The sequence below is a fragment of the Mytilus trossulus genome, chromosome 4 (assembly GCF_036588685.1).
Source record: "Mytilus trossulus isolate FHL-02 chromosome 4, PNRI_Mtr1.1.1.hap1, whole genome shotgun sequence".
Lineage (NCBI taxonomy): Eukaryota > Metazoa > Mollusca > Bivalvia > Mytilida > Mytilidae > Mytilus > Mytilus trossulus.
Genome location: NC_086376.1, coordinates 71,493,411 through 71,520,957, shown reverse-complemented (window position 1 = coordinate 71,520,957; position 27,547 = coordinate 71,493,411). Strand labels below are relative to the sequence as shown.

Here is a 27,547-nt window from a genome sequence, read left to right as displayed (position 1 = left end):
CATTACTCCTTTCATGTTTCCACACAATGGAAAAGTCATAGCGCTATGTAAGCTATAAAAGTCTACCTTTAACTGGTGAAACTAATTTTATTTAAAAAAAAACACGTCAAAACCTTGGGTAACACCATTTATGACAAATTGACAATGACAAACAAAAACTTAATGTCCTGGATTTAAGAATGCACATACATATTTTTTATTATCTAAAACCATCTTATCATATTTGTGATAGCATAACAGAGAACATTTCTTTCCGGAGCACCTGAGATCACTCTAGTTTCGGTGGGGTTCGTGTTGCCCTATCTTTAATTGTCCATGTTGTTTCTTGTATACTTTTATTTTTCTGATTGTCTTCTTCATTTTTTAGCCATTTTTTATGTTTTCCATTTATTTTCCATCTATGACTGTGCCTCTGGTATCTTTCACCCCTCTTACAATTAAGTCTTGAATATGACTACACTTAACATTGCTTAAAAATGGCTGAAATTGTCAGTACAGTAAAATCACGGAATTTTTTGAGTATCACTAAACAATGGTATTCATTATTTAAAATTACTGAAAGGACAAGATACCATTTAGGCAAAAATATTGCTTTGAATTGTAACTTTATCAAATTTTCTCAAAATGTCCATAATTTAGTTCTTAAATGAAACTATTTTAAAAGTCTAACCTTTGTTAAATAAATATCTTCATAAAAATGAATTCTTAGCCCTAAAAAAATCACATTTAATATATATTGTCGAAATGCAATGATTTTGTGCATTTTAGGACCTAAAAGCTTCAGGAAACCTTTGTCCGCAACCTGTGATCCAAAATGTTATATAACAAAAAGTTGTCAATTATAATATTGAATATCTTGGACACACAAACTTTCCGAATCGTGCGTGGCAGCCAAGGTAAATTGTGCTAAATATGACTGTACAACACAAATTATGCATACATAAAGAACCAATACTTTTTCGTTATTTTGTTTTAATAGTAATATCATAACTATTTCTATGTAAAAATTGTAGTATTTTGGTAAGTTTACAAAAATATCAAATCGTGAATTTACTCCTTTACAGTACTGAAAACAACTTTTTCTCAACATTTCTGAAGACAAACATACAATTAATTGTACTAAAAAGTAAAATCACACAATAACAGATAAATAAACACATCAAACGAATGGATAACACCTGTCATATTCCTAGCTTGGTATATGCATTTTTATTGTAGAAAATGGTGTATTATAGAAAAGTGTGGTATGATTGCCAATGAGACAACTATCCACAAAAAAACAAAAATGACACAAACATTTAAAACTATTAACCTGGTTTTATAGCTAGTTTAACCTCTCATTTGTATAACAGTCGCATCAAATTCCATTTCATTTACAACAATTTGTGGAACCTTTGGGTTCATTCTCATTTATGTAACTTTTTTAAATTATAGGTAGTAAAGGTTAAAAAAAAAGTTTGATAGATGAGATAAGAGGTAATCAAGAACAATGGGTTTTTCAATGAGAGTTTGGGTTAAATGACATGTGAAGAATAAGACTGAAAATTATACCCGGATTAAAGTTTCTGTAGTTTTATTCAGCATAGCATGTTAAAATGTGCAACTGACATTTAGTTAATGTAATGTAAATCATTTGAAAGTATTTTAAAGATTTTTAAACCTTTAATTTAAAAATGAATTGGATAAAATAATACCAGTTGCACTTGTATTCATGAAAAGATTTGTCAATGAGATGGAGCTTGTTTGTGTAATAAGATCCTCTTCATTTTTTTTTCTGTTCTTCTGACCAAATGATGCAAATGGGACAAAATATAAGTTGAATACGTTTTACTACACAAAGACTGAACAAAACCAAATTCACACAACATATATACATATATATATATACATAAACAAAAGCAAAATCAATCCTAGCCCAATGATTATAAAATACTGGTACAGCAATTTCAATAGCACACCGTGACTCAATGAATGTTCAGTAGATTCACACAACATACATTTGCACTAAAGAAATGTTCAGTATCACACATCATACTTCTTTTTTTTAAATAGTAATGCAAGCAAAATGGTCAAAAAAAGTAGCACAGATATATCCATAGCATACACTAAATGAATGTTCATTAGATCTATATCCTAGTTTAAGTAGGTGGAATACTGCATCAGTGTAGTGATATACTTTGATCTGTCCTTGTTGTAGCCTATACTTAATTTGGGTTAGTCTGTTGTCTGTGTTGCGGTACTTTAACTTGCGAATCTGACTTTTTCCCCTGTGGCGTACTGGATGAGTCGAATTTCTGTGGCAGCCTATGTATTCTGAAGCTTCTGTCATAGAGTGTGGGTAGTGGGTCTAGGCAGGAGCGTGCTTTCTCTGACAAGTGTGACAGGAATAGCTTGACTTTGATATCTGCATGTGATGGTGGATGGTAGTGGTCTCTTGGAATCTGGTAACTAGATCATCTGTGGTGGTTACAGTGCTAGGGAAGTCCGTTTATGTACATTTCAAGTATATGATCTTTGGTTGTGAACGATTTTTGCATTGATGAGCAAATATGTTGAACAAAAACAATGTTTGATTTGGTAATCACCTTGAATCAGCGCCACAATTAAAAGTTTTAAACAGGTACCACATTTGTTGTAATGTTATAACTTGAACCTACATTTAAAAAAGTAATAAAGACAGTCATGTTTACTTTCATAAAATGCTAATATGAAAATATTGCTGATGTGTGGATTTCTTCTGTATAAATGATAAAACATTTAATTATTGTTTAATAAAGGCAACAGTAGTATACCGCTGTTCAAAACTCATAAATCCATGGACAAAAAACAAAATCGGGGTAACAAACCAAAACCGAGCGAAACACATTAAATATAAGAGGAGAACAACGACACAACACCGAAACGCAACACACACAGAAACAGACCAATCATCAGACAAAACACCACGAGAATAACCAATGTAACATGATAAACCAAATACATGAATTTGGGATAGACAAGTACCGTGCCACGTCTTATCTCAATATCTCAAAAATAAGAGAAAACACAAACGACTCAACGTAAAAATGCAACACAAAGAGAAACGAACAATATTATAACAATGACCATCTTCCTGACTTGGTACAGGACACTTTTAAAGGGGAATAAAAGTTTAAAATATACTTGATTTAATTTAAAAATGAAATGAAACAAGTTTACTCTCGCCTTTTTATATATATTTTTGATATAATATAAAACATACAGGAACAAATTTACTGTCAAATTTTAGAAAGACACTTTTTTATCACTAAAGAAACAACTCAACAGTTAACAGAAATAAAAAGTTTGCTTAATGAGAATACCTTATTTCAAACGGCTAGATAAATGGGAAGACATCACAAAAACATGCATAGTAGGTACAAATGCCAAAAAAAGGGGTATAACAGTCAACATTGTGTTATAATCTTAATAACTTTAAAAACAAACAAATATATAACTTAGAAACACAATAAGCATAAAGACAAAGCACATAAGCAAATATGAAAGACAAGAATACAAGAATTTACCATAGCACATTATAACAATGACGGAATTTAAGTACATTTTGTCAAAGGTTACATCTCAGGCACTTTTTATTACCTTTGTATTTACATTGCGTCATGTCAATCAAATTCATTCGTTCACTTTGTGTACACTTGTTTTTGTTAATATGTCTTTTGATTTAGTGAAGAATGTACTCCTCTGAGGAATCAAAAATGTGTAGAATTAAACTTTTTTTTCTTAACCTGCCTTTGGGTTTACATGACATTAAAAAAATTATTGGTTAAGAAGAAAAAATATGATGGTTCACCCTTTTTTTTTTGCTACAACCCTTTGAAAGTAATCAATTTTGATGATTTTCCGATTTTCATCAATTTTTATCAATTTTTGTGCTATAATCGGGAAAAAATCACAGTTCCATAATTAACAAGACTTTTTGTAATCAGAAAAGGAATTTGAAATCTTTAGCTGTATCTGTAAAGGAGCTGTTCAAATTGAACACAATATTTTTTGGATATGATATTTATACACAATGTTAGTAAGGGATTCTATCATTGATTTATTTTATTGGGAAACTTTTTTTGTATACTTTCAATAAAGATGAAATGGACCAATCTGTATAAATTCAATTAGAAAAAACTATAGGTAGTTGTTAATATAAGAAAGTTTTATCATATTGTGATCCTTTTTGTGTCAAATTTACCATGCTATTTGCAATGCAATTTTGTAAATTTGTTTATTTCATCTGGTTTGTTTTTTTTAAGAACAAAATGCGTATTATTTCAAATGCTTTGTTTTAAATGATAGAAAAAGAATATATCATAAAAAAAAATTAAAAGAACCAAGTGATATGAGATGGACATCTTTCTGGCTAAATCATTTATGTACCCCTCGTCAACTTCTCAAATATTTGACTAAAGCAACTGACTGAATTTTATTACTCAAAAACTACTGATTGCAAATACACATTTTTTTTTTCGCAGAGTTAAATTTGATTATGATGTTTACTAAATCTATTGCTATTTTCCATTTGTATCACATTTTTTAGCTCACCTGGCCCAAATGGCCAAGTTAGATTTTGTCGTCACTTTGTGGCCGTCGTCGTCGTTAACTTTTACAAATCTTCTCCTCTGAAACTACTGAGCCAAATTAAACCAAACTTAGCCACAATCATCATTGTGGTATCTAGTTTTAAAAAACGTGTCCGGTGACCCGGCCAACTAACCAAGATGGCAGCCATGGCTAAATAAACTCATCATAGATACCAGCACTAAATTTTGTATATACGCCAGACGCGCGTTTCGTCTTTAAAAAAAACTCATCAGTGACACTCGAATCCAAAAAGGTTAAAAGGGCCAAATAAAGTACGAACTTGGGGAGCATTAAGGAGCAATATTCCTAAAAGTTTTGCAAAATACAGCTAAGGTAATCTATGCCTGAGGTAGAAAAGCCTTAATATTTCAAAAATTCAGACTTTTGTGAACAGTAAATGTGTTATATTATTCTTTTATTTGTCTTTATTAATATTACTGCCTACCCATGTTAAAATGAGCATAGAGCATGACATGAAGGAATTATTTCGATTCTAATATGACAAAAACAATATATTTACAGGTCGAAGCGTACGAATATATCGTAATAATGTTTTGCTGTTCCCGTTTCCCCCGGAGGAGTCTGTATATTACATTTCATATTTGATAAGTTTAAAAACAACGAGCAGGGTAAATATGTGTTGTTTGATAAAAATATATAATGAAAGTTTAAGTTAGATGCTTAAATGTAAATATTTAGAAAAAATAACGATGGAAATAACGTTAATATAAACAGTAAATTCGTGCGCATGTGTCAAACATATTGTATGTGCTAATAAGAACACGGCTTTGTTACCAAAGCGTAATAAGGACGTCATTTTAGAGTATGTTTTCAACAAGTTGAAGTTACAAACAAGTTCTTAATTCCTACTATTACAGTTATTGAAAGTTTAAATAAATATTGTTTTTTTTATTATGATATAAGTAATGGAAGACAGTTAAACCGTAATCAAGTTATTTTAATTCAGTTATTATTTGAGACGTACATGTACAAAAATGAAAGTTATCATGGGTGAACATGGGGAATGTGTCATAGAGACAATAACCAGAATTTAGAGCAGACAACCGTCGAAGGTTACAATGGATCTTTACTGCAGGGAGAAACTCCTTCACCCAACGGATTGTTTTTGCTGGCCCCTTAACATTATAACAAAAATGTAAACAGTTTCAACTAGTCCCTTATTTCTGTGGAACTTTTAAACCAGAGAAAGAACTAAGTAACTACAATGTAGTAAATAAGTTCCAGAGAACTTTTCGACTAGTTAGTTTTTTCCGCCTGACACTTTCCACCGTCGCATCAAAAGAGCATTTACAAAACTTGGACATCATACTTACTAAAATCAGAAGTATACACAAGAAATTAATAAACTTTAAAAAATGTATAAAACAATTATGAAAAGTAAATATGATATACAGCTACAATCACCACATTAATGGGTCCTCACTATGAACAGGTACATACAGAATGTGGCGGCTTAAACATCTTAACTGGTACGAAACTCTTCCCTAAAATAGTGTATGTGTATAATCTCAGACATAGAATCTTTATAAATATAAATTGGAAATAACTTTTGAAAGTGGAAGGATTGCATAGCATAAACATTCACTGTCACATGACTGTACAAGCATTATTTGATACTTTAGAAATAGCTGAGAACAGTTGATGCCTCAGATAAATATTTTGACTAATACTTTACACTATTTATCTGAACTTGGCCAAGTTTGCCTTTGGGTTTTTGATTAACTGCCTATAGCCCCCTTTGGTGCTTCGATTCCCGCTCGTTAACACTATCACACCAAATTGTATATTTATGTCATTGAATAAGTCTGGCACATGAATATATTTGTTGGTTAACGCAAAAAATGTACTCAATGAAATTTGACTGGTTTTAAGACATGAGCTCAAATCTCGATCACCACCTAAACCATCATCCAGAAACATGATGATTCTTGTGCCTTCAGATCTCAAATGTTTGACTAATTCTCGTAGTGCTTTTGAAAAATGTACCCAGCAGTAGCTAAACTAAAAGGCAGTACATTAAAAACAAAGTATCTAACTTTGCCTTCAAAATCCCATGAAAATCCTAAAAAACTTCTATGTATTTGACAAATCTCAATATGATGATAAGCCGACTTAAGATCAAAGGAGAACAGAAAATCATCCTTCTGAAACATATCTCGGGCTGTTTTTGTGTCTTCATACTTAAATCTAAATTTAAACAAATGTATGTTTATGTGTCTACAATCTAGTACAAGTCTGGGTTTGCTCGATTTGATGTATGCAACCGTTTAAGGGTTAACTACCTGCGGAACCTTTTGTACCTCAGAAATGAATCAGAAATACATTTTTTCTGTAAAATATTGCTGATCTCATCTTGAATAAATTTCTTATTGTTGGATGAGGATCTGTTGTTTTTAATTACAGCGTGTTGAGGTTCAGTTTTGAATGGTATTTTTTTAATGGTATTTTATAACCATTTTCAATAACGGCACTAATGTGTTTGTTTTCGGTAATTAATTTCCATCGACCTTGAGTCTACCAACTGGCGAGACGCATTCATGCTGAACGGTTGTATTCGTATCAATACACATCACCGTGTGAGTATTTTTAACAGTATCTACTTTTGTAGTTACAGACTTATAGCTTGAATCATTGACTAGAGGCGCAAAGCGGCCTTGTATTACATTAATACTTTCAAAAATTAAAATTTGTGAATAAGAATTACTTATCTTATTTGTCATGTCTGGACATTCGTCTCCCAAATGACCCTTATTTCCACACTTAAAACATCTTCCAGGCTTAACAGATTTGGTTTCTTTCTCTGGAATTCTGCTATAACGTGCTGGTCTTGGTTAGCCTTTCTTAACTTTTTCTGCCTTACTCTTTCTTTCTGCTCTAGATTGAGCCCTCATCATCTTCTTTTCGTCTTCTGAGTCGTCAGCGATGGGATAAGCTACGTACTCACTGACGACGATCCATCCAAGCTGGGAAGAGTCGGCAAGTTTTATTAGCTTTTGCCTTTCACGCACTAAGTCAATACCTTCAACAAACTTCATCTTTGCTGTCTGCATTTCCTATTTCTGGAGCCTCCAGGCAAGCTTTAGCTTACTTCAGCTTGGTTAGCATTTTCACCTCATGGCGATACTGGTTTTCATTTCCATTACGCTGAAAACTATAATTGTCAGTCATGGTTTCTTCAAGTTTGGCTATCTGAGTTTGGGAAATCTCCTGCTGTGACTGTTGCAGATTTGACTGGAAAGATGAAAGCCTACTATGCATCACTGTATTTATGCTGTTTAGAAGATCTTGCTTTGAAGAAGAAACTGCTTTTTTCACCTCGCGTAGAATAACTGCGTTAATTGAATCGTCTAAATCGGTGTCCATCTTGACCAGTTCGAAGTTGGCGAGAGAATGGTCTGATAGGGAAATTAACCCGCCAAAAATGACCATTCACGTGATTCTACAATTAATATCACGTGTCCATACATATATTGAAAGAACCGTTAGTACAATAATTTTCCTCTATACTTCGAAACGCGGAAAATTATAATTATATGCATTAAACGAACATTTAAACGCTAGATGCATTAGCGTAGAAAATATATCATTGGCGATAAAACTTGTCCAGGTTCAATGCTGGTCAATAGAAAACAACTTTGCTTTTTAGAATTGAAATTGTTAATCTTATATTATACATTTTATTTATTTTAAATTATTTCCACCAGCTGATTTCCACAGTGCAGCATTCATTTGTTTTCAGTTAAGATTCGTTATTTAGATGCGTTGCCCAAGATTTTTTTCCGATTTTAACTTACCAAAAAGCGTTTAAGTTATCAAAAAGTGTTTCCTCCCTGCACATTGCTGGATGTATATACTCGGTTTATACCATGTTGCATTCAAATCTAATAGATCATGTAAATTCGAAGAAGACCCCAAGCTAAGAAAACAATCTAAAAACAATGCCATAATAGCAGGTGCAAAACTTCAGCATAAGCGTATTTGTCCTGTGGAGTTTCAGGAACCTTATATGAAAAATGTAGATGGATTTTTTTTCGCAAATTATGTAACAATTTATCGTCCGGTTGCACACCCGCACGCTCTCCCATTTAACATTGTTTAAATGATTATCCGACAAAAAAGAGAGGACTTGATCTTTCTAAAATGTGGACCTCATTTCCTGTTTCTAGACTGTGGCATTTCTTGAAATTTTACCGTATTTGATAAGAAATGTAAAAATATTCGCTCTTCGTTTAAAGAGAACAGTATTTCTTTTTGTAGCTCCCCTAGGACCTTCCATTATTGATAGGTATCTTGTAGTTTCGTGTTTGGTCGTTTGGACTTTTGGCTAGAAGTGTCATGGTAAGCCTTAAATTGGTAAAGCTAGACATTATATGCTCTAATTTATCAAGGCTGCCACTTAAATTCTCACAATATTTGGGAAATTAGGTTTGAAGGCAAAACTTTCATTGTTAACAGTTAATTATTAACACTTTTTTTAAAGCTTGGCATATAGTACAAATACCTTTTGTGATTTGTGATTTGTGATTTGTTAAAAATTTATCTCGTCCTTTAGATGCCCCTGGTTATTGTAGAGTGGAAAATTGATTGTACAAACAACTAGAGGCTCTAAAGAGCATGTGTCGCTCACCTTGGTATATGTGAATTAAACAAAGGAAGCAGACAGTTCATGACAAAATTGTGTTTAGGTGATTTTGATGTGTTTGTACATCTTACTTTACTGGACATTCTTGCTGCTTACAATTATCGTTATCTATAATGAACTTGTCCGTGTAGTTTCAGTGGAAAATGTTAGTAAAAATTCACAAATTTTATGAAAATTGTTAAAAATTGATTATAAAGGACAATAACTTCTTAGGGGGTCAATTGACCATTTTGGTAATTTTGACTTATTTTTGAGTCTTGAATTGCTGCATTATTGCTGTTTACAGTTTATCTCTATCTATAATAAATTCAAGATAATAACCCAAAACAGCAAATTTCCTTAAAATTACCAATTTAGGGGCAGCAACCTAACAACAAGTTGTCCGATTCATCTAAAAATTGCAGGGCAGATATATCTTGACCAGATAAACAATTCAACCCCCCGTCAGTTTTGATCTAAATGATTTGGTTTTTGAATTATAAGCCAAAAACTGCATTTTACCCCTATGTTCTATTTTTAGCCGTTGCGGCCATCTTGGTTGGTTTGCCCGGTCAAAAAACACAATTCTTAAACTAGCTAGCCTAATAATGATTCTGGCTATGTTTGGTAAAATTTGGCCCAGTAGTTTCAAAGGATAAGATTTTTGTAAAAGTTAACTAAGATTTACGAAAAAATGGTTAAAAATTGACTATAAAGGGCAATAACTCCTAAAGGGGTCAACTGACCATTTTGGTCATGTTGACTTATTTTTGAGTCTTAAACTGCTGTACATTATTGTTTACAGTTTATCTCCATCTATAAAAATATTCAAGATAATAACCAAAAACAGTAAAATTTCCTAAAAATTGCCAATTTAGGGGCAGCAACCCGTTAATGGGTTGTCCGATTCATCTGAAAATTTCAGGGCAGATAGATCTTGACCTGATAAACAATTTACCACCCCCCCCCCCCCCCCCCCCCCATGTCAGATTTGCTCTAAATGCTTTGGTTTTTGAGTAAGAACCAACACTGCATTTAACCTCTATGTTCTATTTTTAGCCGTGGCGGCCATCTTGGTTGGTTGGCCGGGTAAAAAAACACAATTTTTAAACTAGATACATTAATGATGATTGTCGCCAGGTTTGGATTAATTTGGCCCGGTAGTTTCAGAGGAGAAGATTTTTGTAAAAGATCATGGATATTTACGAAAAATGGTTAAACATTGACTATAAAGGGCAATAACTGCTAAAGGGGTCAACTGACCATTTCGGTCATGTTGACTTATTTGTAAATCTTACTTTGCTGAACATTATTGCTGTTTACAGTTTATCTCTATCTATAATAATATTCAAGATAATAACCAAAAACGGGAAAATTTCCTTAAAATTACCAATTTAGGGACAGCAACCCAACAACTGGTTGTCTGATTCATCTGAAAATTTCAGGGCAGATAGATCTTGACCTGATGAACATTTATACCTCATGTCAGATTTGCTCTAAATGTTTTGGTTTTTGAGTTATAAGCCAAAAACTGCATTTTACCCCTATGTTCTATTTTTAGCCGTGGCGGCCATCTTGGTTGGTTGGCGGGGTCACGCCACACAATTTTTAAACTAGATACCCCAATGATGATTATGGCCAAGTTTGGATTAATTTGGCCCAGCAGTTTCAGAGGAGAAGATTTTTGTAAAAGTTAACGACGACGACGGACGACGACGGACGACGACGGACGCCGGACGCCAAGTGATGAGAAAAGCTCACTTGGCCCTTTGGGCCAGGTGAGCTAAAAACAGCATATTTATACATTCCTCTATATAATTTTACAGTAAATTCACTCGAAGCTTATTATGAAAAAGTTGGTATTCATGTTACATTCAATTTTATAAACTTTAAGATAAAAGTCTATATAATTATTTGATGGCGATAGTCTCTTTTTCTGTGTGAAGGTCGTATACAGTTCACTGTGCTTAGGGTGAAGGCTCTGCTGATAATTTAAGCGCATTAACATATTTTTCTATGTGGAGCATCGTAGAAAGATTCTCCTTGGTTGAGGTGTCAGTTTGCGAAGAATTCCAATCACACAAGTACTAGGGTCGTCTTCACTTTGAAGTGAGGTTATAATGTAATGGTCCATGTTGAAGAATGCACTGTAAGTTTGAGATGGCAAAAAGCAATAAAAATTTAGGCCTTCTGAAAAATAAAATTCAATTCAAATATCTATAATAGTATGAAGGGTAATCAGGATGAGTGATTCCAAACGATTTCACAAAACAAACACAACGATGCCCTTTGATATATAAGCTAGGAGTGATATCTCTAAATCGACTGGCATCTGCATACGTATATTTATATTCGTAAAGTGTTCTACCACGTACCCGTTTTACACTTTGACACGTATACTGCATCATAATTTTGGTATTTTGCAGCCATAGTGGAGATGGTTTAGGGATCGACAACATCCACTCCATATGACAGTCAGAATTGTCTATATTACTCAATGATATGGAAACAAACGAGTTTAATTGTCCGCAAACTGTTTCATTTTTTGCTTTACCACATTTTCCAATTCCTGCATTTATATAATCATTCCATCTGAAACACAATCCAAAATTTCTAAACCAGATTTCGTACCCAAAAGAAAAAAATCCCCATTGTACAGGGCAAGTAAGATCTTGGTTATCTTTATCAGTTACTTTATGAGCAGATAGATATAAATATCTATTTGGACTATACCCGGGTTTTTCGCAACTCTGTCTTATTTGTCCTTCGTTACATTTCTGTGATTTCTGGTAAAGGTATGTCCATTGAAAACACAATCGTATATCTTTGTACCAATCAGGAGCAGGTGAAATCATTCTTACTAGCGTTATTACTTTACTGTGTATAGGTATAGGCTTTTGCAACAATTCCATCGCTCTATGAATAAATGGCAAGATGTTAACTTTTCTCCAATTTTGTTTTGTAAAACGAGCTTTAAATTCCGGCAACAGTTCTTTAAGATATGCTTTGTCGGTATAAATCTGAAAAGAAAAACAATACAATCTTAACAATAATCTATAAAACGAATAAAAATATAAAGATCGACGGTAAATAAGAGTTGTGAGTTTTCATCTTATTTATTTTTAACTTCATCTGTGGACCACAAACAGTACAGATTTAAAGACCCAACGAAATCGCTCATGGATGCTGTGAATGATCTGTCGTTCCAGTTTCTGGAATATTTGAAACTTATATAAAATAGTTCAAAATGATTTGTACATTTACCGCGAGTAAGTTGATTTTGGTGTCTTTCGCCGTCTTGGATTGTAAAAAACATAGAATCTAAGGTCCAGATTTTCTATCAAGTTAACAACATTTTATGCTGGAATGCAGATATTTAGAAGACTATAAGTGTAGATTATTTTTGTAAGTTTTTAAATGTTTTTAAATAGACATTTTAAGGGGAGGTAACTCTAAAACATTGTATTTTCTGAAGGACATGGAATTTTCCTATTTTGCATTTTATCCGGAAAAAATGAACGGTGATCCTTCCCTTTCTTTTGATATTATCAAAGCATTGCCTGAAAGCTATCTTTTCATTATATATTTTACAATTCTATCATTTTGTTTTGTTTCTAATCACAAAACCGTATTTTTCCTGTATTATCCATGTGTCATTTTGTCACAACCTGTAGCTTGAGAAAATGCGCGATGACCTATCATTTTTATTATATTTTAAAACATATATCAATAGATACTATGTTTTGGCAAAGTATGAACACATTTTATAAATTTTATTTTAGACTCCCATACCACCTTAACTTCATAGTCACATGGAATAGTCTCAACAAACCAAATGTTAATTTCGCTGTCAACATTTAATGATAAAACCAGTATACATAGTTAATTTCTATCTTGTATAGTTATTTTCTATCTTGCATCTTTCGGAAAAGTCTTTGGTTTGTTTTCTCTCAATTGAAATGATGTGTTTGATCAATACTCCTCATAAATGTAATGGTTAAAAGTTAAGTCCTGGATAATTATATTTTATTTTGACCATATTCTGAGGGTTTATGTGTTTGTAAAGCCTTTCAGTGCACATTATGTTTTAAACTGAAAAGAAACGACGAGCAATTGATTTTTTTTTATTTTCTCTTTGATTGCTTTTTTTTTTTAATTATTCATGTACCGTTTTATCAAAGTTGTCATCTTTAAATAAAGGCAACAGTAGTATACCGCTGTTCAAAAGTCATCAATCAATTGATGTTTTTATGCCATAACTTGATTTTTCCGTTACATTTGCACCGGAAAAGATTAAAAGACTTTATTGTAGGTTAATGCTCCTTTGGAAATTAAGCTATATTGACTGGCCATTAAAACTTAGACACCGTAAGTCGCACAGTTAGTTCTCGCAGCAATGCCGAAAAATTGTTGAAAAAGTCTACCTCCAAATTCAAAAAATATGTTGTCAATAAGAAACTCATGCATATTGATCATTTAGCCTGTTCCTATAAATACCGGTAGCATGTTTTATCTTTGTGTTTAATATTAACAAAGTATGCCGTGTGCAACCCCAAAGTAATAAATCTATATAGTATGCTACCATTTTTTTGTTGAAAAGCATTGTGAATTATTTCTTTAAAACGAATTCTAAATTGACATGGGGAATGGTGGTATACAGGGTTGAAAAATTAAAAGTTTTGAAGAAACTGATTTTTGAAAAAAATGAGATTTGAAATTATATAGTTAATACCACTACGTTAGTAAACAGTTTTAAAGTATCTCTTTCACCTCGGACAGATATGTTGTCAATCTAAATGACAATTCTTTAGTCGAACATGCAGATGAGTCGGCAATGTACTGTTGTTTGTTCGGAATTTTGTGAAATTAACGTATCCAATACAAACAAGGTAAGTCTTACTATTTGTAATTCAGTGTAATGGAAATAAATCTAGGAAAGGACATTTATAACTATGATTATATGATTTATTGAAAGTAAGTTTCTCTGGGTAAATTTCATTTTTATAGTTAGAGAATTCTTGATCATTTTAAAAATATCATCAAGATAACGGTAAGTGTAATTTATTAACTAATGGAATTTAGACGTTTTTGATTTTTTGAGTTTCTATAAACTGTGATTCATAACAAGTCTGCTATTGAAGGGGCACAATTGGTGTCCATATGAATACCTTTTTGTCTATAAAAATTATTGCCGAAACGTACATGTTTTTTTTTGTTCCGGCTGATAAAGCTGCTAATAATATCATTATTATTTGGCGAAAATTTTATATTGAGGTTCTGCGAAAGGAAATCATGAATTCACCAACATTCCAAATGACTCCATTTTCGGAAAACGTAACAAACATAAACTTTAAGCTCTTGATTTACAATTAAAACCAAATACAATGAAAGCTCCAACTGTGTACTGGCTTCAGAAGCTTAACAAAACACCGATGTATTTCGTCTTCAAGCCATTGTTCCACTACTACATTGTCCATTCTACTTAATAGAACACTTGGTACAATCAAAATCCTGATAATAAATTGTTCAAATAAGGCCTTTGAAAGTCGTTGAATTAATTACTTTTGAAGCCTCAAAAAGTCGTTGGCAGTAATTTATAAATTGCATGCTTATATTGGTGATTTTGAATTTGTTTAAAGTTTTGATTTTCTACCCTACATATCACTTTGTCTCGTATTCTTATTAAGAAAAAATTAACACACATAATTAAATGTGCATTTAAAAAGTCAGAATGCGAATTCATTTTTGCAAACTCTTTTAGGTAGTTTTTAGTAACAAAAACACAAGAGCTATGTATACAATGATATTATAACTGCCTTTGAATTTTTATTAGATAACATTTTTGTTCGCTTTGGAGATTCCGTATATCGTCAGGTTTTCGGAATTCCAATTGGGACTAACTGTGCACCACTTATTGCGGACCTGTTTCTGTATTGTAATGACTAAAGTCCGAAAAGACTAATCGAAACAGCATCTGATACAAAAATTTAACAATAATTTTAGATATTTGGATGGTATATTGGCTCTCAATAATATGACGACTTCAGTACTAGTATGTATACTGAAGAATTTTATCCTTTTGAACTTACTTTAAATAAAGCTAAGACTCATAATGAGCACTGTCATTTCCTCGATCTTGATATCTATATCATTAACGGGAAACATAATACCAACAGTTGTGATAAAAGAGATGATTTTTCATTTTCTATCGTTATAATTATCCATTTTAGATGGTGACGTTCCCTTGTCACCATCTTATGGTGTTTATGTATCTCAACCTGTACGATTAAATCTTGTATGTAACAACGTATTAGATTTTAGAGAGAGAAATTTGTGTATTACTGAACAAATTGTTACACCAGGGTTTTCGATATCACAATCTAGTCAAAACATTTACTTAATTGTGTAATCTGTACAAGGAAATAATTTCTAAGTATGATTTAACATGCAGTCGTCGTATACGTTCGTGTATTTCACATCCATTGGTATTTTCACTTATAGGGTATTTGCTTCGGAACTAAGCACGTTTATTTTAAAACGTGGCGTTGTCAGTTTATTTATTTTTTCAATCTCATTAAAATATTGATCTCCGATTAACGTAATCGGAGTTCAATACTTTAATTAGATGGATTTTTTTTATCTATGAGTTTGAATGTCCCTCTGGTAATTTTTATCCCTCTCATCACACTTCCAGATATAATATATAGCATATTCTAACATGACGTCCTTCAAACGCTTTGAGTACACACCCGTGGTAAAATTTGAGTATATTGCATGGGCTGTTCCGATCGTACTCCCACGTCATATGCTTTTTTATGAATGAGTTTCGCGACGTCATAAATCGATGACGTTAGAACATGAGCATTTTACGGGAAAATACACGCTTTTAAATCCGAAAATCATCACAACATGGTAATGTAAACAAACGATGCTAAAATGTGTTATAAGCCACATTTGTTTAAAAATTTAAGACATATAAGTGAATTATGATTTAGAATAATTAAAAACTATCTATATACGTTATTTTAGATATTTTACGCGTGTCACTAATTCAGTTTAATCCGTTCGTTTACGTCAATTTAAAAGTGCGTTTATTTATTGGAATGGAAAATATTTGCCTCCACCTAGAGCGCTTCGATCCAAAAGAATTGCCGTATTTGACATATTAGAATCGAAATAATTCATGGGGGCTTGAATATATCTAGATTTTACCACGGGTTGTCCCTTTATGCCGATATTTTACCCCTCGCTATCGCTCAGGGTAAAATATTTGTCATAAAGGGCCAACCCGTGGTAAAATCACGATATATTCAAGCCCCCATGAATTATTTCTTAATTTACCTTTCTCATTAGAGAAAATGGCTGTATATGAGTTGCAGCAAAACAAGATTTATAAAACAACCAATTTTTGCAATAGGACAACTGATAAAATTGTAAAAGAGTAGTATCAAAAGTGGAAAAGTCAAAACGGTGAACCGAATCAAAGGAAGGAGCATTTTTTTTTACATCGACGTCGTTCTCTATAATTCTACCTACTTGGGGATGATGCATGTACTGCAGGAGACGCTTACCTTGTGGATGCATCATGTTTCCTTCCTTTTTAGCTCACCTGGCGTCCGGCGTCAGTCGTCATCCGTCGTCGTCCTGCGTCCGTCGTTAACTTTTACAAAAATCTTCTCCTCTGAAACTCATAAGCCAAATAAAACCAAACCTAGCCACAATCATCATTGGGGACTCTTGTTTAATAAAATGTGTCTGGTGATCCGGTCAACCAACCAAGATGGCCGCCATGGTTAAAAATAGAACATAGGGGTAAAATGTAGATTTTGACTTATAACTCTAAAACAAAAGCATTTAGAGCAAATATGACATGGAGTAAAATGTTTATCAAGAAAAGATTTATCTGCTTTGAATTTTTTAGATGAATTGGACAACCGGTTGTTGGGTTGCTGCCCCTGAGTTGATAATTTTGAAGATTTTTTTTTTCATTTTGGGTTATTATCTTGAAAACTATTATAGATAAACTGTAATCAGCAATAAGGTTTCGCAACGTTAGATCTACAAATAAGTCAACATGACCAAAATGGTCAGTTGATCTCTTAATGAGTCACTGCCCTTTATAGTCATTGTTTTGTCAATTTTTCCTACATTTTTGTTACCTTTTACAAAAATCCTTTCCTCTGAAACTACAGGGCCAAATTTAACCAAACTTGGCCACAATCATAATTGGGGTATCTAGTTTAAAAAATGTGTCAGATTAACCAGCCCTTGAACCAAGATGGCCGACATGGCTAAAGATAGAGCATATGAATAAAATGTTGATTTTGGCTTATAACTCCGAAACCGAAGCATTTAGAGCAAGGGGTTAAACTGTTAATATAGTCAATATCTGTATGCCCTGCAATTTTTAAAAGATTTGGACAACCGGTTGTTGGGTTGCTGCCTTCCCCTCCCCCGGAGAGATACCTTTTACAAAAATCTTCTCCTCTGAAACTACATAGCCAAATTTAACCAAACTTAGCCACAATCATCATTGAGGACTCTTGTTTTATAAAATGTGTCTGGTGATCAAGTCAAACAACCAAGATGGCCGCCATGGCTAAAAATAGAACATAGGGGTAAAAAATGTAGATTTTGGCTTATAACTCTAAAACAAAAGCATTAAGAGCAAATCTGACGTAGTAAATTGTTTATCATTTTTTTGCCAATTTTTTCTACATTTTTTATTTCTTTTACAAAAATCCTCTCCTCTGAAACTACAGGGCCAAATTTAACCAAACTTGTCCACAATCGTTATTTGGGTATCTAGTTTAAAAAATGTGTCAGATTAACCCGCACTTGAACCAAGATGGACGACATGGCTAAAAATAGAGCATATGAATAAAATGTTGATTTTGACTTATAACTCTGAAACCGAAGCAAGGGGTTAAAATGTTAATATAGTCAATATCTTTATGCCCTGCAATTTTTAAATGAATTGGACAACCGGTTGTTGGGTTGCTGCTTCCCCCTCCCCCAAAAAGATAAACTGTAAACAGCAATAATGTTCAGCAAAGTAAGATCTACAAATAAGTCAACATGACCAAAATGATCAATTGACCCCTTATAGAGTTATTGCCCTTTATACACAATTTTTAACAATTTTCATTAATTTTGTAAATTTTTGTAAATTTTTTACAAAATATATTTCCTCTGTTACTGTTGGGCAGTGTTCATTATAGATAGAGATAATTGTAGGTAGCAAGAACGTTCAGTAAAGTAAGAACATATCACCATCACCAAAACACGATTTTGTCATGAATCCATCAGTGTCCTTTGTTTAATATGCACATAGACCAAGGTGAGTGACACAGGCTTTTAAGATTCTATAGTTGGAATTCTTATGACTACCTTACTTTTCGTTTATTGCCTTGAAATGTTCCTTCTCGATTAATGATATTTGATTAATTACTGTTACACAAATTGGATCAGTTTTTGGCGTGAATCCAGCATGCATATATTATAGGCGAGCGCCGATTTGAGAAAAAGCCTCTCGTTAAGGTTTTTAATGCACCTATCGAACACACAGCTAATTTTGGTATCAATCGAAAGAAAAACTTCTAGAGCATACGATTTGGGTGGTCGTCAAAGTTCCCTATGGTCACGTTTCTTGCAAATCTCACGAGAACACAGACATGTCGAATTACTTTGGATTATACGGTGATACTTAACATTGCATATATCGTCATTGTTGTAAATATATTATTCGTTTTTATCTAGGATAGCTTGGAATACATTCTAAAAAGACATGTAATCCAATAAAAAGAAGATTTTATGAAAAATTAGTTGATTCTGAGGCATCTGTAAGACCAACCCTAAAATGTAAAAAAATACCATATTTTTTTTAGATTGTCAGTGTAAATGACTTATTAAAACTCTTATATGTTTTGTTTTTATAAATTCCATATACCCTGAAAAGATTGCGACACACATCAAAGCTCAATGATGGATAATAAACGTTTGACGACTTTTCTAAAATCTGCATTATTAAACGGTATTCCGGATCTGTATCGTGTTTATCCCACACGCTAAACATTTATATAAATCTAGTATCTAATATGCATAGGTAACACTCGAGTTTCCAAAACACAAGTCGTGTGTCAACATATTACTAGATAAATATTCGTATATGTGTTACCAAAAGACCACTTTAACCATTACTAATGATATTAGCATGTGCTATGTAAGCAGCAGACTGCATTTTGTATAATAGTTTATTCTTGAATATTATTATAATTACTCATCATTGATGAGTGTCCAAGTCCTGTGAAATGTGCGCCACTTCCAATGAAGCGCTGCCGCATGTCCATAATTAGCAATGCTGTACAATATGTCAAAATATCACACAAGAGACTCTTAGTATGACAACTAATAGAGGTTTCACAACCTTAATGAATGCTGTTAGCTTAAGACAAAGACATGATGATGTGTTAAGGTTGTTAGAGGCATTGTTGGTTTAACAAAGAGGAAGGCCTCATTGATAAAATGGAATCTTACAAGGCATGTGATTAGTCAGATAACATCGGCAATGAGAGCACGTGCGTGTCTTGTCCAGGTTGGTGACCAATGTCACGATGAAGCAAAACCAGCTGCAATGAAAAGGGATAAAAAAATTCTAGACGATCTAAATGTTTATATAACAGAAAATGTGACAAATCCATTTGACGTTGATAATCTCCCCCGTCAGCATATGAACATTTCAACTGGTCTCCATGCAAGTCACGACATTGAAGATTCACTGTTAAAATCAGTTGAAACTTGAAAAACAAAAACGTCAAAAAGGAAGATATTTGTTGAGGCATCACTATCAACGATCAGGACTGAAGACATTTGAGGATATGAAACCCAAAGTACAACTAAAATGCAAATCTGGGCAAGTTGTAAAAGTTCATTTGATTCCCGAGCTTGTGTTTAATACCCGTGCACTATCTCTAACTAAATGTAGAGATGCCGTTTCTGTGGAAACTGTTTCGTCCTATCTAATTTGTCCCATTCCCACTGCATATATTATGACGATGGGATTATGAGGAAGACAAATAAGTCTGATCTTCCCATGAATTTGAAAATTAAGGTAGGATCAGTCCCTAACATTCTTCCAATCAATCACAGTGCTACCGTACCAATAAGAAATGGCATGATTTCAGTCATTTGGTGTTAAAAGGATGTCAACAATTGGAGACTTGACCAAATCTTACATTATGCAGGCACTCATTTTTAGCCATGGCATTGTCAGTTTATTTTTGATTTATGAGTTTGACTGTCCCTTTTGGTATCTTTCGTCCATCTTTTACTATCATGCTTCCGATTCACAGACAAGGTTGTTGATGTCTTCGATCGCTATGACACTAGTACTGAACATTCCATAAAATCAGCAGAGCGACATAGACGATCGGCAACAACTACGAAAGAGTTTCATATCGCTGAAGGCCGAACTATTCCAGACTGGAATAAATGTCTATCAAGCAACAAAAACAAGCAAGCTCTGATAACTTTCCTTTGAGATTATCTGAGCAGCAATTTGTCTGATATGTTCCAGGATGAAAACAAATGTTTAGTTCTTGACGGCGCATTTTCCAATCCAGAATAGAGCGACAACACTCAATGAGAGCATGTAATCGATCTTCAGATCTGTCCTGTTCGTATGAAGACACAGAGACCAGAATCTTGCTTCATGTTATACTCTCATAAAATCTTTAAGCAGTTGAATATAAGGCGACCAATCATAGTCAAGTGTTCCGATACAGATGTTCTTGTGCTCTGTGTTCATTATTTCAAGATTCTTGTGTCGACTGAACAAATGTGGTTTTTGACGGGGTCAACTAATTGTCTCAGGGACTGTAGAAGGTACATACCAATCCATGAGTAAATCTTTTTCACCTTTACTAGCTAACATTCTCCCTGTAGTTCATGCTTGAACTGGTTGTGATACCACTTCTGCTATAATTGGGATTGGCAAAAAGACTATTTTCAATTTGATAAGAAAATCTCCGAGTAAGTTTACAAATCTCCAAAACTTTGACAAGATTGCTTTTTCCACATCGTTGTCAGCTGTCATAGAGCTTATTTCAAGCTTGTATGACTTAAAGGAAAAATTCGCTTCATCACATGTTGACTTAAACAAGTAACATGCAAAGACTCAACTGAACCTGCATTCAAAGAACATATTTTGCGGTAATTTCAACAAACGACAATTTGGATGTCTTCACATCTTGATCATCCAAATCCTTTGTCTCCTTATGAATACGGATGGAAAAGAGTTTACATGGCCCAGATCCATTCTACTTTTTAGGCATGATGAAGTCCAAATTTCTTGCAAGATCTAGTATGTTCTTGCAAGAGGGAATAAATACGTAGCAAGAAAGGTATTTGCCGAGAGCAGTAAATGTCTTGCACGGAGCTTTGTCCATGTCAGGGCAGTGATACTTGCCAAAATATTTATTCTAAAGAGAACATCAACCTCTAAAAAAGATCAAATGATTGACGAGGATGAAGATGAAAACGATACCATTGACTAATAGCGAAAGAGCATTTGAGCAATGGGGCAATATAAAGTTTAAGTTGCCTCACTGTTATTCAATGTAAATATGTATATTATTATTAATTTTGTGTTTGTAATAACTCTACCAAATAGTTGTGTACTTAAGTTCCGTATGCGATGATGGTGGTAGTTAAGAGAAAACCCAAAAAGAAAGAACACCTTGCAAGTGATCTAAACAAAACAAAAAACAACAAAAAAACAACACCTTGCTAGTGATTTTCGGCCTTGACGTGGTTGGCAAGCTTTAGACAATTAAATCATATTGTATTTATAACTGTCGAACAAACAGGAGACCAAAATAACATTTATTTTTAACTGTGTTGTAAACATGGTAAATATGCGCTTTAGAGCAGTTTTAAGATATGTTTTAATATAGTTTTATCAATATTTTGTCGGTATAAAAACAAGCTAGGCGAGACATTAGAACTTAAAAAACTAGTTATATATGTTACTAATATAAAACCAATAGAATTTGTGTGTTTTTAGATGCAAAATTAAATATTACCGAGAGTTTTGCGTCAATATCCGTAAAAATTATGATTTTCACAAAAATACGAGATTTTTTTCATTTTAAACACTTTTTAACAAGAATTTATTTCAGAAACAAAAATTAGATAGACTCTAGTTTGTCAAATGATATATTTCATATTATATTGCAGATGAATTTGTTCTTAAACTGCATTTTTCGAACAATATCGTCAAATTATGACTTATATTTTTTCCTCCTTTTTTGCCGTTTTTTGAAAAATGTGACCATTTCCCAGTTTGACGACCAGGCAATTCTGAATGTACGATAAAAGACCTTTCAAATGATATATCATATAGCCGTGTGTTAGGTAGGTGCATTAAAAACCTCCGAATCCTTGTTTCGGCGCTCGCCTATTAAAAAACAACACTGAATACCATAAAAGTCTTATTAGATACTGTAGGTGATGTTAACCGGACAAGCTTTGAACCTCGTGTCACTGTGTATAACTTCACAAAAAGGCAATATATAATCACTTCTAGAAAATTAGACAAAAATCACAATCAATGTGGTTTGTTTTTCTTTTAAAGCTGAAAACACATTAACAGATATGTATTTAAGACTAGTTGAAAAAATATATAAGATAGTGAAACATCACTAAACGGGATGAAAATATATATTCAGAAATGACAAAAATAATTAATCAACAAGACAAGATACATCTGTCTTAGGTTAGACTTGGTATGTGGAAGTATCATTACCACTGTAATACAAAAAGAAGCAGTATGGTTTTTACCTGAACGGCCTTTTGCATGGACAGCCGCTTGGTATCATCTTCAACCATTCCAGATATTTCTACCAAACCCCCTCCGTAAAGCCAAGGATTTTTTAATACTGTTGGTTGCCATGTAGAAATACCATCTTCTGCTAGTAAATTAGTCTTCCCTCCATAATATCTGAAATGCAATTTTAGTAAATTAGTCGTTCCTCCATAATATCTGAAATGCAATTTAACAACTATCAACATATCCAATCGCTGATGGTTTTAATTACTTTAACCGGACTTAAGGGTTGACAGTTGTTATTTACTATACAACTTAAATTTCAAGACTTTTAGCATTATCAAACATTGATGGGGAAAACAGAGCCTGCTAATTAGCTTTAAGGTAACACAAAGAAAAGTAAGCAGTACAGTGGTTGTCGTCGGTTTATGTTTGTCATGTTTGTTTTTCGAAAAATGTTTTGTTATAAATTTAGTCATTAGTTTTTTATTACTTGAATTGTTTTCTATTTTTCTTGTCAGGGCCTTTTATATCCAACTAATTGGTATCGGTTTTTTTATTATTGAAGGTTGTATGGTTTTGCCTTTAAATGCTTAAACCCACGTGCAACTTATTTGAACTTTAGTTCATGGATAGCATATTTATGACAGATCTGACACCATCAACAACAACTGAATTACCAGCTCCTGAGTTGGGACTTGCACATACATGTCAAAAATGAACGGGTGCAAACATGTTTGTAAGCGTTCAACCCCTTCCCTCACCTAGAAGAGAGATGTTAAAGCACAACATAAAAAAACAACTATAAAAAACATTAGCAAATGGCCTTAATCACTAGGTCAGTACAAAGCAAACATAAAAAGAAAAGAAAAGGAACAGATAAGCTAGTCCTCAATGCCAATTAAAATGATAAAGAAATTATGTTCTCCAAAACTACTACTTATCAATCAGTGAAAATCTTAAACAAGACTATACAGACGAGTGTAAATATTCAAAATTAGTGAAGCACACACACCATGGTACGGGATCAAAGACATTCCCTCCTTAAAGGGAAAATTAACGATTGGGAACGAAAACTCATCTTTAAATTCATAAGTTTTAATACACAGTTAGCCTCGTGAAACTGAAATGTCCAAATTTAAAAAAATGACAATTGCTGTATCGATTAGATTTATTTAAAGTATGTTTCCTTGTATGAATTTCGCATTGAAATTCGAAAATCTTTAATATTCATAGCAAAAATGTCAATAAGGTGGCGTAAGTTTCTTTCGTCTAAAGTTTAACTGTGATTGATAAAAATACAGGTAAAAGTCAACTACTACTTTAAGAGCAGTAAACTTATTGCCAATATAAATGTCAATAAACTTCATTGCCGAAACTTCAATAGATGCTGTCAAGGAAAAATGTTACAGCTTTAATCATCTCATTAACTTTTAGATATAACTAGTACATTTGCTTGTCAGTTGGACCTGGTGAAAAATAAATTCAAGGGGGATTGGCATTAGTTAAGTGTCATGAAAATTCCCAACACACATGAAATTATAACTAGAATTATATTATCACAAAGTTGTGTTCCTCATTCGATTTATTTTAGTGAAACGCCACAAATGAAGATCTTAGCCAGTAATTTAAATTGGCTTAAGAAGAATTTTTAAAATGTGTTACCTTTAAATATTCTTCAATCCTAAATTATCTAAGGAAATGACCTACCTTACAATCTTCCTTGAAGCCTCCGCAAATTTCGAATCATCACTTTTTGTACTCATAGAAAACTTTCCACCAATGTTTAGAATCTTTTTGAATATTGATTTCGCCTCTATCTCGACCTTCTTTTCCGAGCCTTTCCTGAAGTAACTTTTATCGGTGGCTAGGAACAGTCGCAGTATACCTCCAAATCGGCCTTGTTTAAAGTAATGTGTTCCAAAGGTTTCAATGAATCTCATGTACTTCGTAATAGTAGTATCATTCAAATGTTGTGGCAAGAATTTTTCGATATAAATTTTAGCAAATTGACCGAATTCAAGTCCCCATTCCGGCATCATGTTCACTTTATACCCAGCTGTATGGGAAGTCAAATCTTCAACATACTTTGACCCACTGCTGAAATAGCTTTGTACTTTCTTGTATGTCAAGCTTGAAGAAAATAATCCTCCAAAAACTTTGATATCAACTTTTACTGCCAGGGAATTTTTAAAGCTATGACTGTTCTTGTGTATTTCAACGTGGGTATCTAGTAATCCATTCGGAATATTTACAATACTCCAAACTTGGTCTGGTATGCTGTATAAAATCTAAAAACATTTGTAACACATTTGTATGACATTCAATTGTAAGAAAAGTTTCTACCGTATACAAATAAAAGAGCTTTGATTGATAAATTGTAATAATCAATTGAAATTGTAGTATTAAATCTAAGTTTTCTTTAGATATTTTAATGAAATAAATTGCTTTAAACGTGTGTTAAAAGGCGTGTTTATGGAAAACTTACAAACATCTTATTTTGATCAGTTTACAGAGGTAAATTTAAGGATCCAGTGTTCCCTTCCTTCCACCCACCCCAACCCGTTGTTGTGGTAAACATTTGGTTGATTATATAGGGAATCAATAAGGCCTTGCTGAAGCCCATTATGGAAATTTCTGGATCCGCCACTGGCCAGAAACCTTATATTTTTTTGGACTTGTAAAAAAAATCATCTATTTCACCTGTCAAAATTTATTATAATATATTTTAGTAATATACATGACTGACTATATTTTCTGTATTGTGCAAATTCGTATGTTAGTTATACATGAAAATTCTTTTGTCATTATGTGTGAATTGTTGATGATTTATAAGTGTTTGTGAATTTCTTTGCTTTGACTGCGTATATAGTTAATACTCGGTGTGCTTTAGATGGGTTACTTTACATATTTTTGCATGTGTTTTTTACCTTTATAAAATACGTGTTTTGAATAGTTTAAATGTAATGTGCAAAATTCAAACTATCCAGTTTGACTGATATCGATTGCCAGGAATAGGTTGTAGAGTATTTATCGCACTCCATCCGGTCAGATATACTTATACAAGTCTAAATCAAAAATAAGATTCAAACCTATGATTGCGTTGGATAATAACCTCAATTTTTATACGTGTGGACGGAAAACGAATGTATTGGTCGAGGGGTCTAATTACAGCACAAACAACATTTTTCTAAAATTTAGAACTGATGCTGATATGAAACTTTCATAATCTGAATCTGTGATATGCAAAAACGTTCACAAGTATATCATTCAGATACATTTTCGTAATACATCACGGGGTCATTATGCATGTACACGAATATTAAAATGTTATGATATTGTAATCTGCAATAGGATGACATATACGTGTACACATCTAACAGGAATTCCTGGCTATACATACTTAAGTAAATCCTATGACTACTTACCCCATCCAAGTTTCTTGTGATATTGAAGTCACAGGTATAATCAATCACAGGATTTCTGAATCCGTCGTTGCTGACCAAACCTAATGGTAGTAGGTCAAGTTTGGTTATATCAACACCATCTCGTAAACGGTTGAGAAATGGTGGAATATTTGTACACGGTTTTGCTGCAAAGATCACATCTAAAAGAAGACAAAGGAAAAGTATCTTTAGATGAAGAAATTTCATCATTGCTTGTTTTGATTTCTTCCCTATTGCTACGCGTTCATACAGTCCTTCAAGCTGTTACTTTGTCTGAGAAATTTAAAACTATAGATTTGGTGTTTTTTGTTGGCGTGCTTGCACGCTAAGTTTTTAGGAAAAAATCTACTATACTAAAAAGTTATACTGTTTTATATACTTTATTTGTATTGATTGAATTGAAAAGCAACCACAGATTAAAATTAAAATAAATCTGTTTATATACTTGATAATGCTATAAATAAAACATATAGCTTATAAACCGGTAAATATATTATTATTTTGTCTCTCCTCTCTCTAGTTTTAATATTTCTTTCTTTTATTTATGTAATGTTGTGATGTACTGTACATTCTCTCTTTCATAATTTTCTATTCTGTACACTCTTTACTCTCATCAAAGTTGAGACTATTATACTTATGAGTATGATAGTTCCCGCAGATATATAGACTTTCCTGAACTTTTGTGATTTATGAATGTGAATGTTACCTTTTTTCGGAACATTTACATATTTCTCAGATACATGAACCATAATTATGATAAAAAGAGTTGATCACATTTTTCTATCAACCTGACTTCTGAGTTATGAGCAAACCACAGAATAAACATGTAAAATGTTAAGGTTTATGTACCCTTCTGTAGCCATTTTTATACGAACTTTTCAAACTGCAATTGTATCAAAACTACAGATATAATGAATAATGGAGATATACCATTTTTAACATAATCCAAGGGGAAACTTGATGCAAAGCATTATTTTTTACTGTTTCATTGCATTTAATTGAAAAAGAGGCAAATAAATCAAG

General features: G+C 32.9%; 1 protein-coding gene across 1 annotated transcript; it reads right to left on the bottom strand.

Moving 5' to 3' along the window:
* Nucleotides 1-11,457: 11,457 nt before the first annotated feature.
* Nucleotides 11,458-26,746, bottom strand: LOC134716786 (perivitellin-2 67 kDa subunit-like). The gene is made up of 4 exons (XM_063579795.1): nucleotides 26,507-26,746; nucleotides 24,789-25,369; nucleotides 23,093-23,252; nucleotides 11,458-12,273 (listed from the first exon to the last, which is right to left on the bottom strand). The coding sequence occupies exons 1-4, from the start codon at nucleotides 26,732-26,734 to the stop codon at nucleotides 11,458-11,460; spliced, it is 1,785 nt and encodes a 594-aa protein (XP_063435865.1). The 5' UTR covers nucleotides 26,735-26,746.
* Between the last annotated feature and the right edge of the window lie 801 nt (nucleotides 26,747-27,547).